The following is a 19,416-nucleotide window of genomic DNA, read 5'->3' on the forward strand; positions in this document are numbered from 1 at the left end:
AGTTCAAATTTTGGTTTCTGAGAAATGTTTAGTGGCTTGCAAAACGCATTGCTAGAGTGTAATGTGAGGCCATGAAGGGAATAGAGGAAACACTGTGAAAACCCAATTGCCAGGCACTTTTTTGTTTCTTGGGCCCATTGTTTCCTGGTCCATATTTCATCAGGTTTCGCTTTCCATGACAAGCCCAATCAATTTAATACCAAATCTGGAAGGAACCTCGTGTGTGGTGAGTGATACGTGGGAGATCATTCCAAAATTCTGGGCTAAATATGAATGGAGAAAGGAAATCATATCGGTCAACCAAAAAGTCGAAGGCATAGAGAGCAAATGTTTCGGTTATCGGCAACCGATGAGAAAAATGTTCATATCTGGACACTTGCATTAACCTTTCATTAAAAAAAAAAAAAGGATAATATCAGAATGAAGTTGAACGCATCGCCTCTTCTTGTTCAGGTCATCATTGTGTATGACACAATAGATTTACCAGAAGCATGAATTTTCTATTCTTTTTTAGCGAACAGCTGCGCTAAAGTGGTAAAGTACAAGAATATGGACTAAATTTTTCTCATAAAAGACCAGACTTGAGACTACCATACAAGTATCCACAAAACATGAATTTACACCCAAAGGCAAATGGTCCATTCTTCTGAAGAATGTCAAAACTTGGTGGGAATCATATGAAGTCTCAGAAGTTAAAATTTAGCTGGATGATGCAAGTCTATCCCTTTTCGTATGTTCTACACAAAACCTTCCTCAAATCAACCCTTTCATCTCCCCCTTAACCCCCATCAAAAAATTAAGAAAAAAATACGAGGAAAATCAAGAAAAAGGAAAAAATAGGATAGCACGTTTTCATGCAGGAAGAAGGTGAATCGAAATGAAAATTATCATTTGATAGAAAATGATGACAGCGGTTGCATCTCATCTCAAAGCAGTGTCATACAGGAGCATGCAATTCCTTCAGTAGCTTCTGAACTTTGCTATGTAAATATGCGCGCAAATACTACTCATCAGATTCCAGTGTAGGGCTTTTTGAGCAGCTCTCTTTTTGATGGAGTTCGAGCATTTTCTTTTCAGGGTTACAGAGGCCTAAAAAAAAAAAAAACAAAACAAAACAGCATTGAAATCATAAGCAGTCATTTTGCTTTGGTTTACACAACAGGTGTATCTCAACATAGAGTTGTGCAAAACAATAATGGCGTCAATAAATGTAAGTTTACTAATACATATGATATCATAAGACTATTCTTTTGATAGATGATAAGTTAAAATTAGTTTTTCCCGATACGCAGGCCAAATGTACACAAGAATAAAGGCAACAATAGTCCCCTCAAGTGTTTTGCCATTGAGATCCATAAATTACAGGTGTTTTTAACCATATCCAGTGCAACTCTATAGTACAACCTCCGACATCCTGATTCTATAAATACTTTTGCAATCAGCAAAACACAAACCTGAACACTTTGGAATATCCCATACAGCAATGGATGTGGATGTGCAGTCTGTCGAACACAATCCATGATTATTCTCGTGGTTGACATTCATTGCAAGCATCCAAGCTCCAATAGTGACATCCTCATTACTGAACATCCGGAAACTGTGATTTAGCAAAGAAAAATGCAAATATTAGTTACAGTCACAGGAATTAGGAAGGTGTGAGCAATGCACAACGTCCATATTATCTGCGCAAATATACAGGACAGGAAAGAACAGAAATGGAGAAGGAGATAACCTCAATCTTGATCACATTTAATAGTAATTTGATTAGATAAAGTTACAAAAACATCCCATGATCAAAGACTCGTAAATATGTCTAAATGCATCATGTGTCACTTCATAACATGATTATTAGATAGCAAAATATACCCCAAGCAGCTCAGTTGTGGAAAAAGATACTTGCCTATTATTCCTAAGAGCCACCAAGCTTGCAACAACATCAGCGGAAAGCGCATATATAGGACCATAAGCATGGAGAAAGTACTCTTTTCCAAGCAAATGGGACAATGGTTCATACCTGAAGATTTTAACGGTCCAGTTACTGGAAAAACCAAATAAGAGGAGAGGAGTACGCAAAGGTCTCAAATTGTTTAAGTTCAATTCATTTGTGAATTGGGTTCAACTTTCTTTCTCAGGATATAAATGAGGCTGTCATTAAATAATTGATATTTTACAACTTTTCACACAAAATATCAGAGCAGTTTAGAACAAAAGTAATAGTGGATTGTCACCTAGGTAGCATCCAGACCAACCCAAATTGACAAAAAACTGAACTAAAAGAATTTGTAGATTTTAAACTGAAGGTATACTCAATCTTCAAGGGATGAAAAGGATAAGAAAGATCTCCAATTACTAGCATGAAAAACTATATTATCCACACAGTTTGTTCAGTTCTTATTGCAAGGTTAACATCTTCATAACTGCTATAACTGTTAGAACATTATTTATAATAAATAATGCATCTGGGGGTGAATCTATTACCAGAAGATTGATATCTCAAGGTTGTGATGCTTCATTCATAAAACATATAGGTAGTATAGTTATTTCTTTCTCCAGGAATCAGCAATATCAGACCAAGATGGCCCATTTTATATTCTATTGAAATTGCATAATTGAAGTAATTTCCTTAGAGACACAAACAAATACTAGATGTTGAGTTAGAAACATTGTGCACAGAAAAGATAAAATCAAGATAACAGCTGAAATAGAGATCTAAATAGAACAAACCATTTAAGTTTTGGGTCGGTGAAAACAGGGCCCTTTTTCATGCATCCTATGTAAGTCAGAGAGTGAGATCGCTCCTTTGCCAGCAGTAATGAAAGCCGATCTGACAATAAATTCAAAATCACATAAATCATATTGAGGTGGTAAAGGAGGGAAGATCTTAACAAATGAAGGTCCTATATGCATATAATCAATATAATACTAATCAAGTACCTGGCCTTAAATATATATCGTCATCAGCTTTGACATAAAATTCAGCTTCAAAAAGTGCATAGGCAGCTTTAAAGAAAGCTAAACTGAATAAATGAAAGAATCCGGTAAGCAACTTAGCAAACGTACTATTACCAAAGGCGTAACAGACAGCGTTCTGTAATTCTTAGTACTGACGTTTTATATGGTAGCTTACTGTACTCCTCTTCAATGTCCAATTGAATGAAATCATCATATTCTGCTATTTCCTTCCGAAGTGTTGCCATCTTTGATTTATCATTTGTTCTACCAATGATAAACCTAAAAGCTAATCCAGTGGCTTCTTCCAAGCTGCAGATCACAACCATTTAATAGAACTGAGCACTAAGAGTAAACAATTTGAATAAAATTAGGTCACTTGCTTTTATCGCCCAATGCTGCCGGCAAATTTTCAAGCCAAAACTTGCATGAACAATGCTGAGGATAAATTCTATAATTAACATCTTTTAAAATACTATACGCAAAACTAATTATGGATACTCAATGCTGTATAGAATGTAAAGTACGCCATGTAAGCAGAGAGAAGATGCTTGCAATACTTGAATTTTCAAGTGATAGACAGCCAATAACATTTATACAAACCAGATCAAACCCAAATCCAACAATAATAAAAAATGGTGGCGTGGAAGTAGGCAGAATAGCAGTACTTCAATAAGAGTTGCATATTACTCAATTTTTCTCAATAACCCACGGTTACACGACATGTTTTAGTCGCTAGAAATCATGATTCATGAAAACAGCGAACAATGCATAGAACATCAGTACCGTTCAAGACCCTGGCGATCCGATGGCAACCAAGTCCTCCTAAGCGACTGCCGCCTACCAACGGATCCGAATCCGGTCTGAATCCCCACGAAGCCCATGACTTTATGCCTATCCTTTCCAATCCCACCACGGATCCCATCGTTGGAACCACCACTGCTGCCAAGTTGCTCCCAAACCACTCTAACGGATCTAGGCCGGGTATTCAGACATCGATACCCGTGAATCGGCCACAGAAAGGATGTGATTCCATAGAGAAAGCCAGAAACACCTACTAGAAGGCAGAAGATGATCAGGAACGCCGGTCTACGAGATGACAGCGGAGGTGGGCGGCCGTAGAAGGACTTGGGGGACGAAGGCATAGCTCATAGAAACCCCAGAAGCAGACGAAGCCTTAGTCTAGGGTCTATTGGGGAGTGAGGAACTATAAACTGTAGAATCAGAAAGGAGCTTTCGTTCATGGCATTAAGGAAGATGCTCGCCCCGCCTCGCCTTGCCGTGTCCTCCACTGCAGTGACTACGAAGCAAGCTATTAGGCGTTGAGGAAAGAAACAGATGAACTGTATTTCCCAGGTAGCATCCGGCGATCCGTTATTATCAGTTACTCAGTCATTTTTTGGTCAAAGCACTGGGTTCTGATCTTTGATCCAGCCTTTGTGAACCCAATGGGCTAAATCCCACTGAGGTCGATTCATCATTTATTAGTTAAGCCCAAAATCTTTTGGCTAGTGGGCCATAATTGGATGTGGTGCTTTTTTTTTTTGGGGGGGACCAACAAGTGGAAGTAGTTCAAATGTTCAACTTTTTCCGTATCGCTTTATGCACTAACTCTCTGTTTTGTATGGTTTGTTATCGCTTTTATATTTACATATTTATTTGTTATAAATATTTTTATTCATATGACAATCTAATTGAATCAGATTTGAACATTGTTGAGCAAGAATCTCTCATATATTTTCTGCACTCACACAAACTTAAACTTAAAAATCTTGTATTTAAGTAATCAAGGTGCCTCTTATTAAGGCCAACACCTGTTGAATTATTTCTTTTAAATGTTAGTCTTTTGCGAGAGTCTGCAAGGTTACAAAGAACTTTGTAAGATTTCATCTTTCAATTTAGTCTTGAAGCCAAGTAAACACAAATATCGAGATGAAACGAGAAGAAAAGAATGGAGAGGATCCAGATTCACCTCATGTCAAGACTCCGATGCAGTTTTCTATTTTTTAACCGCATGCTAGACTTAATTATGCTGAATGCGTAATGGGGTCACAGTCTTTAAACTTGTGTTTTCCTTTGCAGTCAAATTTTCCCAAGGTGCACCACGGAGTGCTGACCCATAAGTACCATCAGAATAACATACCATATCTCTGAACAACTAATTCCTTTCTGATTTTCATTCATTCATTATCTCACATGCTTCCTGCGAACTCTGTTGCAAAGAAAGTTGTGTTTCATCATACATCCCCGAGGATTCAATTATGGAATCCACGTCAAAATTGTTGCCTAATACTGGCTTGCAGGACTTCTGCAAAAAGGGGCCCCGCAAGCCATTCTCGTGACCTTCACCAGCCTTGATATTCCTTTTCTCAATTTCAGTACCATCTCTGTTAGTGCAACAGTTCTCACTAGAGTGCTGTACGGACTCATTTGTGGCTTCCAGTTTGGCGCTGTTTCTCAATTCGTGCATATTTTTCACTTTGATATATTTCTGCAAGTCATCACACTGCTTTACAAGGCCCATGATCTTCTCTCCGCTTAAATAGGTATTCCGATCTGCCGTTTCTTTCAATCCTAATGATGACTCAGCTCTGTAATCTGCGAAGTTCTTGCTGCAAACATGTTCTGTTTCTGACTTAGCACTAAGTTCATCAGTATAATTGTTTTGGACATGCTGCTGCAGTGATTCAATTCTGTAATCTGGGTCATTCTCGCTGCAAACATGTTCAGCGTCAGACTTAGCACCAATTTCATCTGCAGAGGTGTCTCCAACATCTTGCTGCAATGATTCGGCCATCTCCATTCCTTTACAATACACACCTACTTTGGCCGGGTCATCTGTTACCAAGGTTGATGGATCACAGTCACAAAATAGATTAGATCCTCTATAAATATAGACGATATAGCACAACATTAGCTTGCTGTCCATATGAAACAAAATGAAAATACCTTCTGTTTTATCTTCCTTGAACAAGGGTTTTTCAAGTAACACAGTCCCAGGAAAAACCATCAAGTTTATTTTGTTCAGTTTCTGCTTTTCATCAGCACCTACAAGTCTGAATCCAAAACCCTTGGTCCAAGTCTCCACTAAATCTGGAATGGCTGCTATCACAAGCTTTGCTACCTTGACAGATATTAACATCTGCAGATAAAAGTATATGTACATGTATAAAGTGCTTAAATAAGACAAAAGAACGAATTGTGGAACCATTTCAAACTGCTGAGCGCAGATTCTCTAAAAAAAAAATCATCCAGTCTGTTGCTAAATTTGAAAAAGGTTTGTTTTTTTAAATGGATGAAGAAATCATTTAAGATGATTTGAACACGTAAAAAGAAGATCACAAGAGGCATTGGTAAGGATAATTATGAACCCTATTAAGAGAGGTAAAGAAAAATTAACGAGTACATTTATAGAAATTGTTCACCGAGACCTCTTAATTAACAACATTCCTAAAAATTTGGTAAATGATAAAATATAATGGCATCGTGCAATCCATATAGCCGATGCCACTTAATGGAAAAAGAAGTTTTGTTGTTGTTGAAAAAACAAAATTTGGCAAAAAGTTAAGAAACTGAGGAACAACTATAAGCATCCCTATGGCCAATATTGGTTCAAGATAACACAAAACTACAGCAGAATGATGTCATACCTCTTCAATTGAACTCACAAGGAGTCGGCACATTCCCTGCCGACGATACCTACTGCAAGTTGCAATAAGTGGCATCTCTGCAACTGTAGTTCCATGCACCCTGCAAAAGAGTAAAAGGTCCAAGAGAATGCAGTAAATACAGGGATGCCACATATACGATTACTCATGAAATGGCCCATCTCGTATGTCAACAAGAAGCAGAAGCACATTATAACGGGCTTTACATTTCATTAAAATAACTAAACAGATCCATTTCACACAGGTTCCAGTGATTGCTTAAGGGAAGATAGATATGATCAGTTCAGTTTTAATATAAATTCCATGAGAACATTTACTTTACCTGATAGATGCAACAGAAATTAAGATATCTTGCTTCTCCAATACCACAGTATAAAACCCTTGAAAATTCAGTCGAGCAAAATCAGACCTACATATCATATAGAAATAAAAGCTGTTAAACCTTAAAGAAGACACAGAACTAGTAAGAAAATTGCAAAGCGGAAAACATAACAACGTAAACAATAAATCAAGGGGGAAGAGTTATCAAAATGAAGAGGTACTCACCCCCAATTGTATAAAACATGGGGTATCATGTCTATGCCTGTTCTAGGATCCACCATTGACAAAAAGCACTCCTCCATGATGGTAAGGGCAACAGCTAATTTTGTATTGCATAGCGCCTTGAGGGCAAACCACTGGGCAGAATGAACCTTTTGGTCATCCCGGATGCATTTAAGAAGCATCCATGAGAGGCCATCATCAATATGATTAACAAGTCCAACCCGAGATTGAAGACCAGAGTATACCTGCACAGGCTACATTGTTAAATCTTGGGGCAAAAAACAAAAAAATCAAAGCAATAACACTAAATATAAGATATTCATGCTGTTTAAAATATTTAGTGATTAGTGATGACAGAGAAAACAAACGAACAATAAGCACAGTACAACCAATAATGTCATTAGCCATATTATCTACATCAAGAAACCAGAAAATATTAACATGTCAATTTGTTGATCTGTTCATGCTGGAGAATGCAATGGGTGAAAACAGAGACCATTTTAAAAGTTAAGCCTAAACAACCACAAAAGCAACTACATCAAAAGTTGAAGACTCTTTCATTGATAACATCAACCGAAGACAATGACTTAACTGTTCGATTAATATTCACATAAAATATTGTAAAACAAAAGCAAATCATTTAAAAGTTATAAGATGATTCAAAATTTTGCCCTTTCATGTCAATAAAAGGGTTTTCACTTCCCTTGAGTGAAGAGCAGGTTGGAAAAAAGATCAATATATCAGATTTATTCATTCCAGGAAAGACATGTTAAAAGTACAGAAAAATATGACATTGTTAAAATAGTCCAAGTATTTTTTACTTTTAACAAACATTGTGGCATAAGAACATTAGTCATAGAAATAATGGAAACTTCAACACAGAATCAAGAATACTGACATATAAAGCACATACAATTCAAAAGAAGAGACTTACAAATGTCTCCCACATATCAGACACTCATAAACCTCAACTTAGACATGCAAGCATTTCAAATTTGTCTTGTTGCCATGTCAATTTCTTTGTCATTTCCTACATCTATTTCAGCATGGTTGCCTCCTAGAACATGACTCACAATAACAGGTACTATCTGAATATTTTAACAGAAGAGTTTGTAAATAAAAACAATGTTACTTTGTTAATTACCATCCATTATCCATGCTTTGTTGAACTTTTACCAAATCATATTCATGTTAATTTTTTGCAAATGAACAAGAGAACACATTCAATGCATTAAAAACAACCTCCAAAGCAAAAAAAAAAAAAAGAAATGAAATGAAATGGCAAACACATTATCAAAACTATATTATTATAAGCTAGGATAAAATAACAAACCTTCATTTTCTAAATTTAACAAATCCACTATCCAACTGATGAAAGAAGTAAAGAAATTTGAGAATTGCAATTACAGTACCTCTTGACAGAGTCCACCACAAAACCAACTGCCAGAAACTTCCCCTTCTGGTTTACCGCCTCCAGTCAGACACTTTCCATGATCTATTTATTAAAAATTATAATTATTAGATAAAGTCATCGTGAAAGAATCACAAAGAAGAAAGCACAGAAGAAGAAAAAATCAGCTGAGAATCTTTACAGACAACTATGGTTCAAGCTGAGACAGGCAAGGTGATAACCTAAAAATTGACTGTGTTCAAAATGTCAACTCATTGGAAAGCTGCAATTATTAAGACAAGATCCAACACAATATGAATTTAACAGGAACATCTCAGCATGACCAATTTTAATCAAACTACAGATACTACTAATGAGAATTCAACAACAAGGCCAAAAAGGGATTCAGAATATATAGGTTGTCACATAGTTATCAAATCCTAACATACATACACAAATCTTGAATAATAGAAAGTACCGATTTATGATTCAATCACAAAAAAGCTTGAAACATAAAACATGACATCCTTGTCCTTATAATATGTATAAAATACTCAAGATGGTAAATCTAACCCAAGAGTTAAAAGAAGTACTTAGACACAGGTCATAGATAAGCTCATCAGTCATAAATTTGTAAGAAATTAATTCTTGAGATAGTCTCAAGCAATATCCTTCTCTCCTTCCGTTATAGAAGGCATAAACAACAATATGACATCAATTCATAGTTTTCACACGTCTGAATCGTAAACTCATGTGATGATGTCACATTGGCTGGCACTGCATATTTCATGACTACTTCTGATTCAGCAATCAATTCATATTTTTGGTTGTTACTCAATTACAATTCACGGATTTCATCTCATGCATTGTACAATTTTAATAACTATGGTTGTCATACTCACATTTTTGCTCACACTGTAAACACTGCAATGCATCACAAGCACCAGAAGCCTCTTTATCATTGACAAAATTCTCACAAATCCCACAAGTGCAGTTTGTGCAGTACCAGTTGCCTTCAGGGATATCCTGAGGTATAAAACATGCTTTTATATCATTGTTTAATAAGAAAACTACCATAATCATGATGTTCACAAAATTCCAAAAGAAAGGAAGGGATCAGGTTTTCAAACACAAATTGGTCAAAAGAATACATGATAATCAAATTAAAGATGCTAGAGAAGTTCGCATTTAATAACATGAAGGAATTCACTCATCAAAACAACAAATATATGTGTAATAATAATAATAAACTAAATGATACCCCTTACTTAAGAACAACGAAACTAAACATGTCAGTTTGTTATCATATCACAAGTTAAATATAATCCAGGGTACAGAGTACCCCTATAAGCCATCATGTTCACAAACTCTTTACACTTTCCCAGTACGTGGCTAGATATAAAAGCATGTTAACTAGTGACCAGACCAGTTAAATGACAAAAGGATTTAACACAATATTGGGTGGGGGGGTGGGGGGGGGGGAGGGTAGAGTGGCATACGTAATGGTGCGCATGAATACACACCCTTGAGTACATCAATGAGATAAAACATACAGAGAATTTTGAGTGAGAGAGAGAGAATGGGGGGAGTATCAGGAAAGGCAGAAGGAAACAGGGAAATAATTACTCAGTAGAACGCCCACATTACTGAAAAAACGAGAAGTTTATTTCCAATGGAAGTAAAAATATAAGTGAAAGTCAGAAGAATAGAGGAAAGAAAAAACCTGAGATCAGACAGACCTGAGTGGACAAACAAGCAAGATGAAAAGCTGATGGACAGTTATCACAGCATATCAACTCACCGCCATCACCACACAATCCACATGAGTCATCATTTTTATCACCATCGTCATCATCAACTTTTACAGTTTGATTCCCACTTTTCCTGGCCTTGTATTCAGCAGACCAAGCTTGAAGCAGGCACAATGTAAAGGGCTCATCAGACTCCATGAAAAGGTTCAAGCAGGTGCGATCCAATCTATACCCAGCATGAAACTTGAACTCAGATAATGTAAGCAACTTATTGCAACACGTACATATAATACCATCCCTGGTAATCCTACCATCCTTAATGACAGCATTATCTTTAAGGCTTCGGTATTGAATCACATCATTTAAAGATATGATCCCATTTTCAATCAACCATGACAGCACTGTTCTTGCCCCAAGATAACACCTCTTGCCTTCCTTAAGGCGCTTCCCCCCATTGCCAAGGTTCCTTGGTAGCAACCTGCAGTGACCCTTTTGCCTCCTCAGCTTTCTCTGAGCTTTTGATTTGCAGGATTTAGATTTAGATTGATCTCGAGCTGTCTTTGAGATGAAACCAGTTTTCTTAAAAATAGCTGAAACCAACAGGTCATCATCTGCAATCTGGCATCCACTAGACTTTGGTTTTTCAGTTATAGGGTCATAGTTATGACAGCTCTTTCTAAACTTTGCATTTGTACTCCCAATATGTTGTTGCTGGAACAAACTGATTGATGATACTTTACCACAGGCTCCTCCATCCTCTGCATCATCAGCTACATGATCACCCTCTTCAAATCCTAAGTGAGTACCACATACCCCACCACTTGGTAATAGGGCGTCGTCTGTAACTGTAAAACCCATCATGTCACTTTCATATAGCATATTAAGTTTAATTTCAGATACCCTTTTACACTTCCTCTGTATCTTCTTTTTCAGAATAACATCATGGGTAGAACATGTGTTGTCTGTCTCAAGCACCGAAGCTCTTGAGCTTTGTCCACACCCTTCCTCAACATATTCAGACTGTTGAACACCCTCTGAGGCATGACAATGAACCAGGCCATCTCTTGCTCCTTGTGGATATCTATTCAGGGATTCCCGCAGATGACTTCCATAACAATCCTGAACTTCGCCATCTGATTGATCCTTTTCCTCTGCCTTGTCCATTGGCACATCCCCAGCTACTCTCTTATCTGTTTCCAGCAAATTTTCCAAGTACTTTTCATCAGAGCTTTCAAAATTTCTAACATTACTTTCCAGACAAGTGTTTATTTTAAGCCCCCTAAATGCCTGATTTGAATTTCCAGAAGTTGTAGTAACATTGGAAGTACAAGCACTGGACTGTGTACCAGTAAAACCCATCTCATCATCAGTTAACAAGCCTTTTCCAAGTCTGCTCCTTTCATATACAGACACTTTCCTACATTGATTCACCGTGCTGTCAGTGTTGTGCTCTAAGTACATCTCTTCCTTGTCACCAATACCATTACATTCAAATACTGGAAGTTTTATCATCCCATTAATTGTCTGTTCATATCCTAAGTTATTTCCATCCCCAGTTTTCTGATTACGGGCACGGTAATTGAGCGAAGATGTTGTTAGTTTGCTCTGAGTGGCAGTAGCAGAATCAAAAAGAAAAGCTGACCCATGTTTCAGATCAAATGGAATTGCAGGAGAATCCTCCCAAGCTGAACTTTTGGGTGTACATGCCATCCTATAATTTCTAGAAACTATACTTCGAGTCACCTTCACTAGCTCCCCCTTTTTCAGTGCACCAATCTTTCTTTTAACAAAAATTACAACTACAAACGGATCCAGGAGACACCATTGATAAGCTAACATAGCAGCAGACTCTGACTGGTTTATTTCCTTTTCAACATTGATCAGTGCATGGGATAGATCAGACCAGAATTGGCCAAAATCAGCCCATTCTTTACAACTATCCTGCATTGAACTGTATTTGTCGACTGACAAAAACTGACCACATAACCTCCAAGCTTTTATAAACTCACGGACTGGCCTTCCTTCTGGCGTCCAATAAATAGACTCAAAGTAGCGTCTACAAGGTCTCTTACGCTTCTCCATAGACCATCCAGCCATCATAAGCAACTGCACGCTACGGTGATGCAATAAATCACGGGGGTCCTTCTTAAGGTCTGGTGTCAATGATAAATTTGACTTATCCAAATCATAGGATAAAAATCCTTTGGGTATCTCCTCAAATTGGAAATGAGATCCAGATTTCTCCATAGCAGTGATAAATGGACTTGTTACTACAAGCTTATTTGCAAAGCTCTCTTGGGAAACAGGAGAAGCAGCCGCTTTACTTGTAGACACTTCTTTGGCCAAATTTCCATCCACAGTGGTTTTTGTACAATTTGAAACATCTACATCATCCTTACCTCTTTTTTTGTTCAGCATCATGCTATGCTTCAACAGATAGCAACTGGATATCACACCATGCTTTGACGATTCAACTAAACGAAGTGAAAGTGGTTTACTATCAAAGTCTATAGCAGCACCAGCCATGTCAGTGACATATTCTTTTGAAAGTTTTGGTGAACTCAAAACCTTTTTGAAATTGGATCTATAGGGAAGTTCATGCAGGGAAAATTTCATGCGTTTGACATTTACATCCTCATGATTTGGGCCTTCATAATTGAATCTATCAGGCATACAACCAAGAGCAGTCCCTTTCAAAGTCTGAATCACGTCACAATCATCCTCAGAATGTGTAACTTTTGAAGAAGAGGGGCTTCTTGTGACTGAGTTTTCATTGCTAGAGCAGAGTGAAATATTTGTGTTTTTACTAGATTCACATTCAAAGTTGATGACTCCAGTAACAAGACACCTCTGACTAGGCTGAACACTATCTTTACTGAAAAATATCTCAGTAAAAATCTGCCTTTCATCATTAGAACCTTCAAAGTTGTCATCACATAAATCCTCTATTTCTTTGTTACGTAACATCTCTTACAGTTAATACTGTTCTATTTATTTACAACCTTCGTTGACCAGTTCTACATGTTGCTGCCGTCATCAAAACCCAGCCCTGGCATTTTATAAACCAAGCAAAAAAAAGAAGAAGAAGAAGAAGAAGAAAAAAATCTCATCACTTACAGTATGAGAATATAAAGCAAAAATGACCGGAGCAAGGGTTCAAATAAAAAGCAAGGAAAAACTATATTTAAACACACATAAGAAGCCCAGAGAGAGAGACGTTTAAAAATCTAAACATGAAATTGGAAAAAACGCACCTAAATATAACAATCACCAGTTCTGCAATAGTGATTCAAAGTTTGTCTGGTAGCAATAAAAAATATTATTCTGGATGCATCAACATGTAATTCCAAAAAGACCAAGCACAGCAAAAAGATGACACTGTTTCTATATGATTTAATTCTATCAAGCATAAGCTGTCAGTATATTGTTTTCCCACGACCTATCCCATTAACTGATACTATTGCTAGTAAGCTCAGCCCAAAAAAAGTCCCTTGGATTTCGACAATCTTAGAATAATGCATTTAACTCAGTGCAAAAGGAATTATTTTCAACTGGCAAATAATGCCGTGAAAATCAAAAGGATTTTTCACGTTTTCCTTTTCCTTGTGAAAGGCGATTTCGCAGAGACCTGGAAGAGGAAAGGAGGATGGTCCGTATTGCACGACAGGAATTACTTAGTAGAAGTGCATTATGTTAAAATGAACCAAAATTTTTGGAAATAGTCAACAGTGCAATATTTCCATGTAAGCCTGACAGAATACAATATGCGCGTCTTTTTTTTCCCACACAAACCTTCATGCATTGATGGTATCTTCCGTTTCATTTTTCCCGTCCCGGGAATAATCGCAAAAGTTTTCTAATCGCTGGTCCAAAGCCAATTATGGACATAATAAAGGAAATAAAATGCATTAACATCCTGGACGCGAATAAAAGGGAGTTAAAAAACTTCTAATAGACAATAACCTGCTTCAGAATTACACTGTATCAAAGTCACTAAAAAAAGGCTTATGGAAGATAAGATCAGCAGAAGTTCGCATGTTTCTTTCAGTAAGCACAACAACTCTTCCATAACATTTTCAGAAACAGACATAATTTCATTTTCAAGCCATTTTTATGCCAAAGCAGCATGCGAGCAACTGAGTTAGAAAATGGAAGCAAAAAAGCGAACATGCAAGATCGGGCACTCATTGGTTGAAAAAGACGCTCCAACGAGACTGGCAAACGCAGAGAGACGAAGAAACCATGAATCCTGCGACAAAATTGAACCATCTCACTATCTCACCCGCATGCATTGATCCCAAAGGATCATAGAGTCAATTCACAAACAGGAAATCCACAAATGCCAGACAAACCAGAAAATAAAAGGGCACAAGAGGTCATCAGGTTCACATTTTAGTGACACTCATGACCTTTCCAGCTAAAATTTCAGATAAAGAGAGTCACATATCCACCCTCAGCGTCCACATGCATCAAACTTAGCATGCATTTCAAAAAACAAATACGGACCAGAAATTCCAGTGACCTTGGCAGCGCATTCTCCACAATGGCTGGACTTCAGAATTAGGGTTCCCTAGCAGCAGAAACGGGTCCAATGGCCGATGCAGATTGCCTTAACTTCATAAGCAAAAGCACGCCAAAACTCATCCGCAACGGCAGCGAACGAACTGTTGATTCCAGAGTGCAGCAGGCGGCAGAAAGCGTTCTCTCCCTCCCTCTCGCTCTAAAAGCTTCTTCTCTTTCTCTCTCTCAAAGCACTTTCCATGAGGCCATGAGTGAATGTCATGGACTGGTACTCTCCCATTTCCACTTAACCTTGTCCGTTGTCCCTTTGTGGCTGCTTTTATTTAAGTCTGTGTGTAACCCCTTCCATGGACATCGCAGACGGATCAGTTCAAAAGCGGAGCCTTTTCCTTTTAGAAGAAAAAATAAATAAACAAATAATGTTTCTGTTCAAAATATCAATAATTTAAAAAAAAATGTATACCAATAATGTTTTCGTTCTCATACAAATATATAAGTAATCTTTTATGAATTTTTTATTTTATTTTTAATCTTAATTATCAATATATTTATAATGAATGAGAGGTATATTTATATAAATATCTAAATTAATAAACATAAGGGGTAAAATGAAAAAAAAATTACACATAATAAGTTATTTATATTTTGAAACAAAATTACATCGTCTTCAAAAAAAATGTTTATATCTTGAATTTTGTATTTTAACTTTTAACAAACCGTAAGATTAAGATGTGATTTTCAAACAATATTTATGTGTGATTTTACTTTATACGATGCTGTCGCTATTCCATTATAGTATATTTCAGTTATAGAGGTATTTGGGTAGTTTATATTTCTTTTTTCGGATAAAAGGTATGGTAAATGCACTTGTTATATAAATGCGCACACCCTCCAAAATTTCTTCTTCGATTTATTGCCAATAATAATTTACACTAAGATTGTGAATTTAAATAGAAGGAGTATTTCTCAACATGAAAAATAACGGATTCTGAACTTTAACATATAACTTATCATTTAATTTTTTATTATATGATGATCAAGGTAGTGATGTGATTTTTTTAATTTAAGTTCATCTTTTATTTAAAAAAATGAATTTATAGATATAAATTAAATTAGAGGGAGTTAAATATAATTTTTTCAGTAAAAAGTAAGCGTTACATAATAAATTGCAAGAGAAATTCGTATAATATAATATAAGTTAATATTATATTGATTTAATTTCCAAAAAATATAAATTTATTATTTGGTTATTAAATTGTTTAACGAAATTCCGATATAACTCGTCCACCTTAGATCCGTAAAAAAATTCATATCCATCATGGTTGATATACAGCAAACTAATTTTTTAAGTTAATTATTGGGAGTGAGGGGAGGGATACTGGAATGATTGCACCCCGGTCTTGTCTTTTTTGTAATATTTAATGATTAATAAAATGATAGGGTTCCTTTTTTTGCTGGAGATGGGGATAGGATAACATTGTCTAATATAAACACCACCAATCACTAATAATGGAGTTTACTCGATGCCTCGTTGTCGCGGGCAACGCGATCGGCTTTGCAGGGCCTGTTTGGATTTTTATTTGAAATTAATTGTGGGATCAAAATTATAGTTATATAGAAACTTATTCAAACACTCTCTATTTTGTAAAACTTTATTTGACCTATAAAATTTCATTCTAAAAAAGCTATTTTTTTCCCTCCATTTAAAAATTAATTTTTAACATTCAAACATTTTCAATTTCCCCCATTTTTATAATTAATTTTGAAAAATTATCTGAACATTTTCAATTGTCAAAATCAATTTTAAAAAATATTATCTAAACATTATCATATTTTATTAATTAATTTTTACCAATTGAAATCCAAACACACCCAATATATATTTATAAGTAAGATTGTAAGTAACGTTGTGATGTCATGTAATTTTTATGCTCTGATTTTTTAATTTAAATTATTCATAATTTCAAATTTTTAAAAGTAAAGCTCCAAGCAGCATGATTCTTTTAAAACTGCAGGTAGCATGATGATGCTACATGACATTAGTATTGAAATTTTTTAATATAACTTATTCATAATTTAAAATTTTTAAATTTAAATTTATAAAACCATCCCACCTTCAATCCCAACTTTTCATTAAATACTGTCAAGGTTGTTAAATTCATAGATTTAAATAAATTCATAATAAGAATATAAACTTGAAATATAGACTTGAATTATAAACCCATAAGAATTTACCTTTAATAATAAATAACCTTTAAAGATATATAATTAAATAATTAAAATACAAAATATAACTATAATTTAATTTAAATATATTTTAAATATAAATTATTAAAATTAAATCTACCCACATTTATAGATTATTTATACTCAACATAAAGACTTTAAAATAGAGCAATTTATTTTTTTATATTTTTGTTTTATTATTAGTATTAATTTTTATTTTTAAATTTATTTTTCATTAAATTGAATCCTACTACTCCTATAAATCAAGTTCTATACAATGCATATCTTGCTCAATGAGTTTATGAGCAGATTAACAATATCTTGCAAGTTAAAAATGTAAAAACAATGAACTTGCGGCTCGTGAGTTTAACAAAGCTTTATCTAGTTCAAGTTTATGAATAAGTTAACATAATTTTATAAATTAAAAATATAAAAATAATAAATTAATAGAGCCAACTCGAGAGTTTGACAACAATAAATATTGCAAATTCTAGCCTTCATTTGTTTTTAAAATTATTAGAATACCCCTTCCATTAAAAAAATGTAAAATATTTTAACCAAAACACATCTCCTAATAAAATGGTTAGTTGTCTTTCAATTAATACCATCTTTTCATATTTATTCTTATTTAACAGAGTGTTTTATTTTTATATAAATAAAAAGTGACTTATTTATTAATGACACTTTTGCTAAAAAAATATTAATTAATTACACCCTATAACACAAAAATAACTTAAATTTTTTAATATCTAAACCATTAAAAATTGTCTTACATTTTTAATGAGTTGGAGTAATAATTACATTACAATATCTCTAAAACTAACCAAAACCACTTCCCCTCATCTCTTATTTCTTTCTCTTATTGACTCCTTTATTTCCACTTATTTGTAATCTTTTATTTTATTTTCTTTTCTTTTTTAATAATATATCTATAATTTTTTCTCACACAATCCCTCCCATTATCATAACTATCACATTAACATTAATTTTTTATAAATATTTTATTGCAATATCTCTAAAACTTATAGAAATTACTTTCCTTTATCCTTTATTTTTCTCTCACATTATATTAGCTATTTTATTTTATTTTATCTCTAATATTATTTGCCATGACCTCTCCCGTTACTATAACCTCCAATCATTTTATTTTAAACTTTAAATTTTTATTTTAAAATTCTTAAAAACCTTCATGTATTATTTTATTTATAATGTTCTCTCCCACTATCTCACATTGTCAATATACCTTTCTATCTTTTATTTTAAATTTTAAAAATATTAAAAGCCTTGACAAATTATAACTTCTCTACCCACACGTTAACAACAACTCGCATTGTTCACATGTATTTATTTATTCATTACCTCTTTGAATCTCATGCCTTTGGATTTCCCATCCTTCTTCTGAGCATTCAATATAACATCAACGTCAAGCATCTATCACTGTCAAGGTCTACTACTTGAAGTTACTGTCGCCTCATCCCCCTCCTCCCTTCTCATGCCACCAATTCATGTTCTTCATTTTCTAGATAAATAGTTCGATTCACTCATATGATTTTTTATATCTTTCTCACATAAAATGAAACACGGCTGTGTTGGGGCTATAGAGTATTGATTTTGTTCTCTAATTGGCATCTTTGAGATCATGCAATGCCTTATAAGGTTTCTATAAAATAAATGTATTATATATTTTTCTAACCATACATTGATATGATCCCAAGTTTTTATATTGTTGCATTTACATGCGTGAAACCTTAAAAAGGTTCAAATGTAAAGGAGGGGTAGGTTATAGTAGTTGGCACACAAAATTGCTATGCTCCATTATAATGGAAGTATTTCAGGCACAACCAATGACATCATGCTTCTAACTCAAGTTTAAGGAGTGACATCTTCTTAAAAGAGTTCACCTATTTTTTCAATAAGTTTATTGTTTGTGTTTAATCTTCACATACATGCTTCTTAATTTCCTCTTTCCATGGTTCATCCTTCATGTCTATTATCTTGTAATGTACTTGACATTGTTTTATATCATTCTTTCTAAAAGATGTCATGATTTCTAAAATTTTATTGCATATAATTGAATGTTACTAAAAGGTGTATTCAACATGTATGGTTTTCAAATTATGATGCACCAACTCTAGGTAATTCTTGTAATTCTTCCACGGAGCTTTAATCTAAAGTGTCTTGGTTTGTTTTCAAAGTTAGATAATATTTATGTAGTTTTACTTATAATTTCCCTGTGTTATGTTGCATAAAATGTAATGCTATATCAACATGATTTTGCCTACGCATGTGTTGATTGTTGGAAGTGTTGAAGTCGAGCTTGTTTTCAAAAGACAAAGTCAGGTGAAGGTTTATCGAAAAAGCTTTCATT

At 34.7% G+C, this 19,416-nt stretch overlaps 2 protein-coding genes across 6 annotated transcripts; both read right to left on the minus strand.

Annotated features, from left to right (window-relative positions):
- Positions 1-479: 479 nt before the first annotated feature.
- On the minus strand, positions 480-4,304 carry LOC129315190 (probable beta-1,3-galactosyltransferase 14). Of its 2 annotated transcripts, XM_054958759.1 has the most exons (7): positions 3,736-4,302; positions 3,109-3,261; positions 2,935-3,017; positions 2,725-2,824; positions 1,901-2,014; positions 1,455-1,597; positions 480-1,089 (listed from the first exon to the last, which is right to left on the minus strand). In XM_054958759.1, exons 1-7 carry the CDS (start codon positions 4,092-4,094, stop codon positions 1,004-1,006), a joined length of 1,038 nt encoding a protein of 345 aa, XP_054814734.1. In that variant the 5' UTR covers positions 4,095-4,302; the 3' UTR covers positions 480-1,003. The 2 variants fall into 2 exon arrangements, with proteins under 2 accessions (XP_054814734.1, XP_054814735.1); XM_054958760.1 differs by lacking the exon at positions 1,901-2,014 and having other exon boundaries at positions 3,736-4,304.
- A 509-nt stretch (positions 4,305-4,813) lies between these two features.
- Positions 4,814-15,150, minus strand: LOC129315189 (increased DNA methylation 1). Of its 4 annotated transcripts, none has more exons than XM_054958758.1 (10): positions 14,824-15,150; positions 14,470-14,550; positions 10,290-13,350; positions 9,453-9,576; positions 8,573-8,655; positions 7,164-7,405; positions 6,940-7,026; positions 6,600-6,699; positions 5,899-6,091; positions 4,814-5,787 (listed from the first exon to the last, which is right to left on the minus strand). In XM_054958758.1, exons 3-10 carry the CDS (start codon positions 13,266-13,268, stop codon positions 5,126-5,128), a joined length of 4,470 nt encoding a protein of 1,489 aa, XP_054814733.1. In that variant the 5' UTR covers positions 13,269-13,350; positions 14,470-14,550; positions 14,824-15,150; the 3' UTR covers positions 4,814-5,125. The 4 variants fall into 4 exon arrangements, with proteins under 4 accessions (XP_054814733.1, XP_054814731.1, XP_054814732.1 ...); XM_054958756.1 differs by having other exon boundaries at positions 14,808-15,150; XM_054958757.1 differs by lacking the exon at positions 14,470-14,550.
- Positions 15,151-19,416: the final 4,266 nt, after the last annotated feature.

This window comes from Prosopis cineraria, unplaced genomic scaffold, assembly GCF_029017545.1.
Source record: "Prosopis cineraria cultivar Desert tree isolate PC_DT_omini unplaced genomic scaffold, ASM2901754v1 PC7, whole genome shotgun sequence".
Classification (NCBI taxonomy): Eukaryota; Viridiplantae; Streptophyta; class Magnoliopsida; order Fabales; family Fabaceae; genus Prosopis; species Prosopis cineraria.

Bases quoted from the DNA above. Each gene is read 5' to 3' on its own strand.
- LOC129315190 (XM_054958759.1), bottom strand. From the start codon at position 4,094: ATGCCTTCGTCCCCCAAGTCCTTCTACGGCCGCCCACCTCCGCTGTCA. The intron at 3,262-3,735 runs GTACTGATGTTC...TGTGATCTGCAG, and splicing joins GATCGCCAGGGTCTTGAACG to CTTGGAAGAAGCCACTGGAT. The intron at 1,598-1,900 runs GCAAGTATCTTT...GCTAAATCACAG, and splicing joins GTGGCTCTTAGGAATAATAG to TTTCCGGATGTTCAGTAATG.
- LOC129315189 (XM_054958757.1), bottom strand. From the start codon at position 13,268: ATGTTACGTAACAAAGAAATAGAGGATTTATGTGATGACAACTTTGAA. The intron at 8,656-9,452 runs GTGAGTATGACA...TTTAATAAATAG, and splicing joins TTTACAGTGTGAGCAAAAAT to ATCATGGAAAGTGTCTGACT. The intron at 6,092-6,599 runs GTATGACATCAT...TTTTATCTGCAG, and splicing joins TTGTGAGTTCAATTGAAGAG to ATGTTAATATCTGTCAAGGT.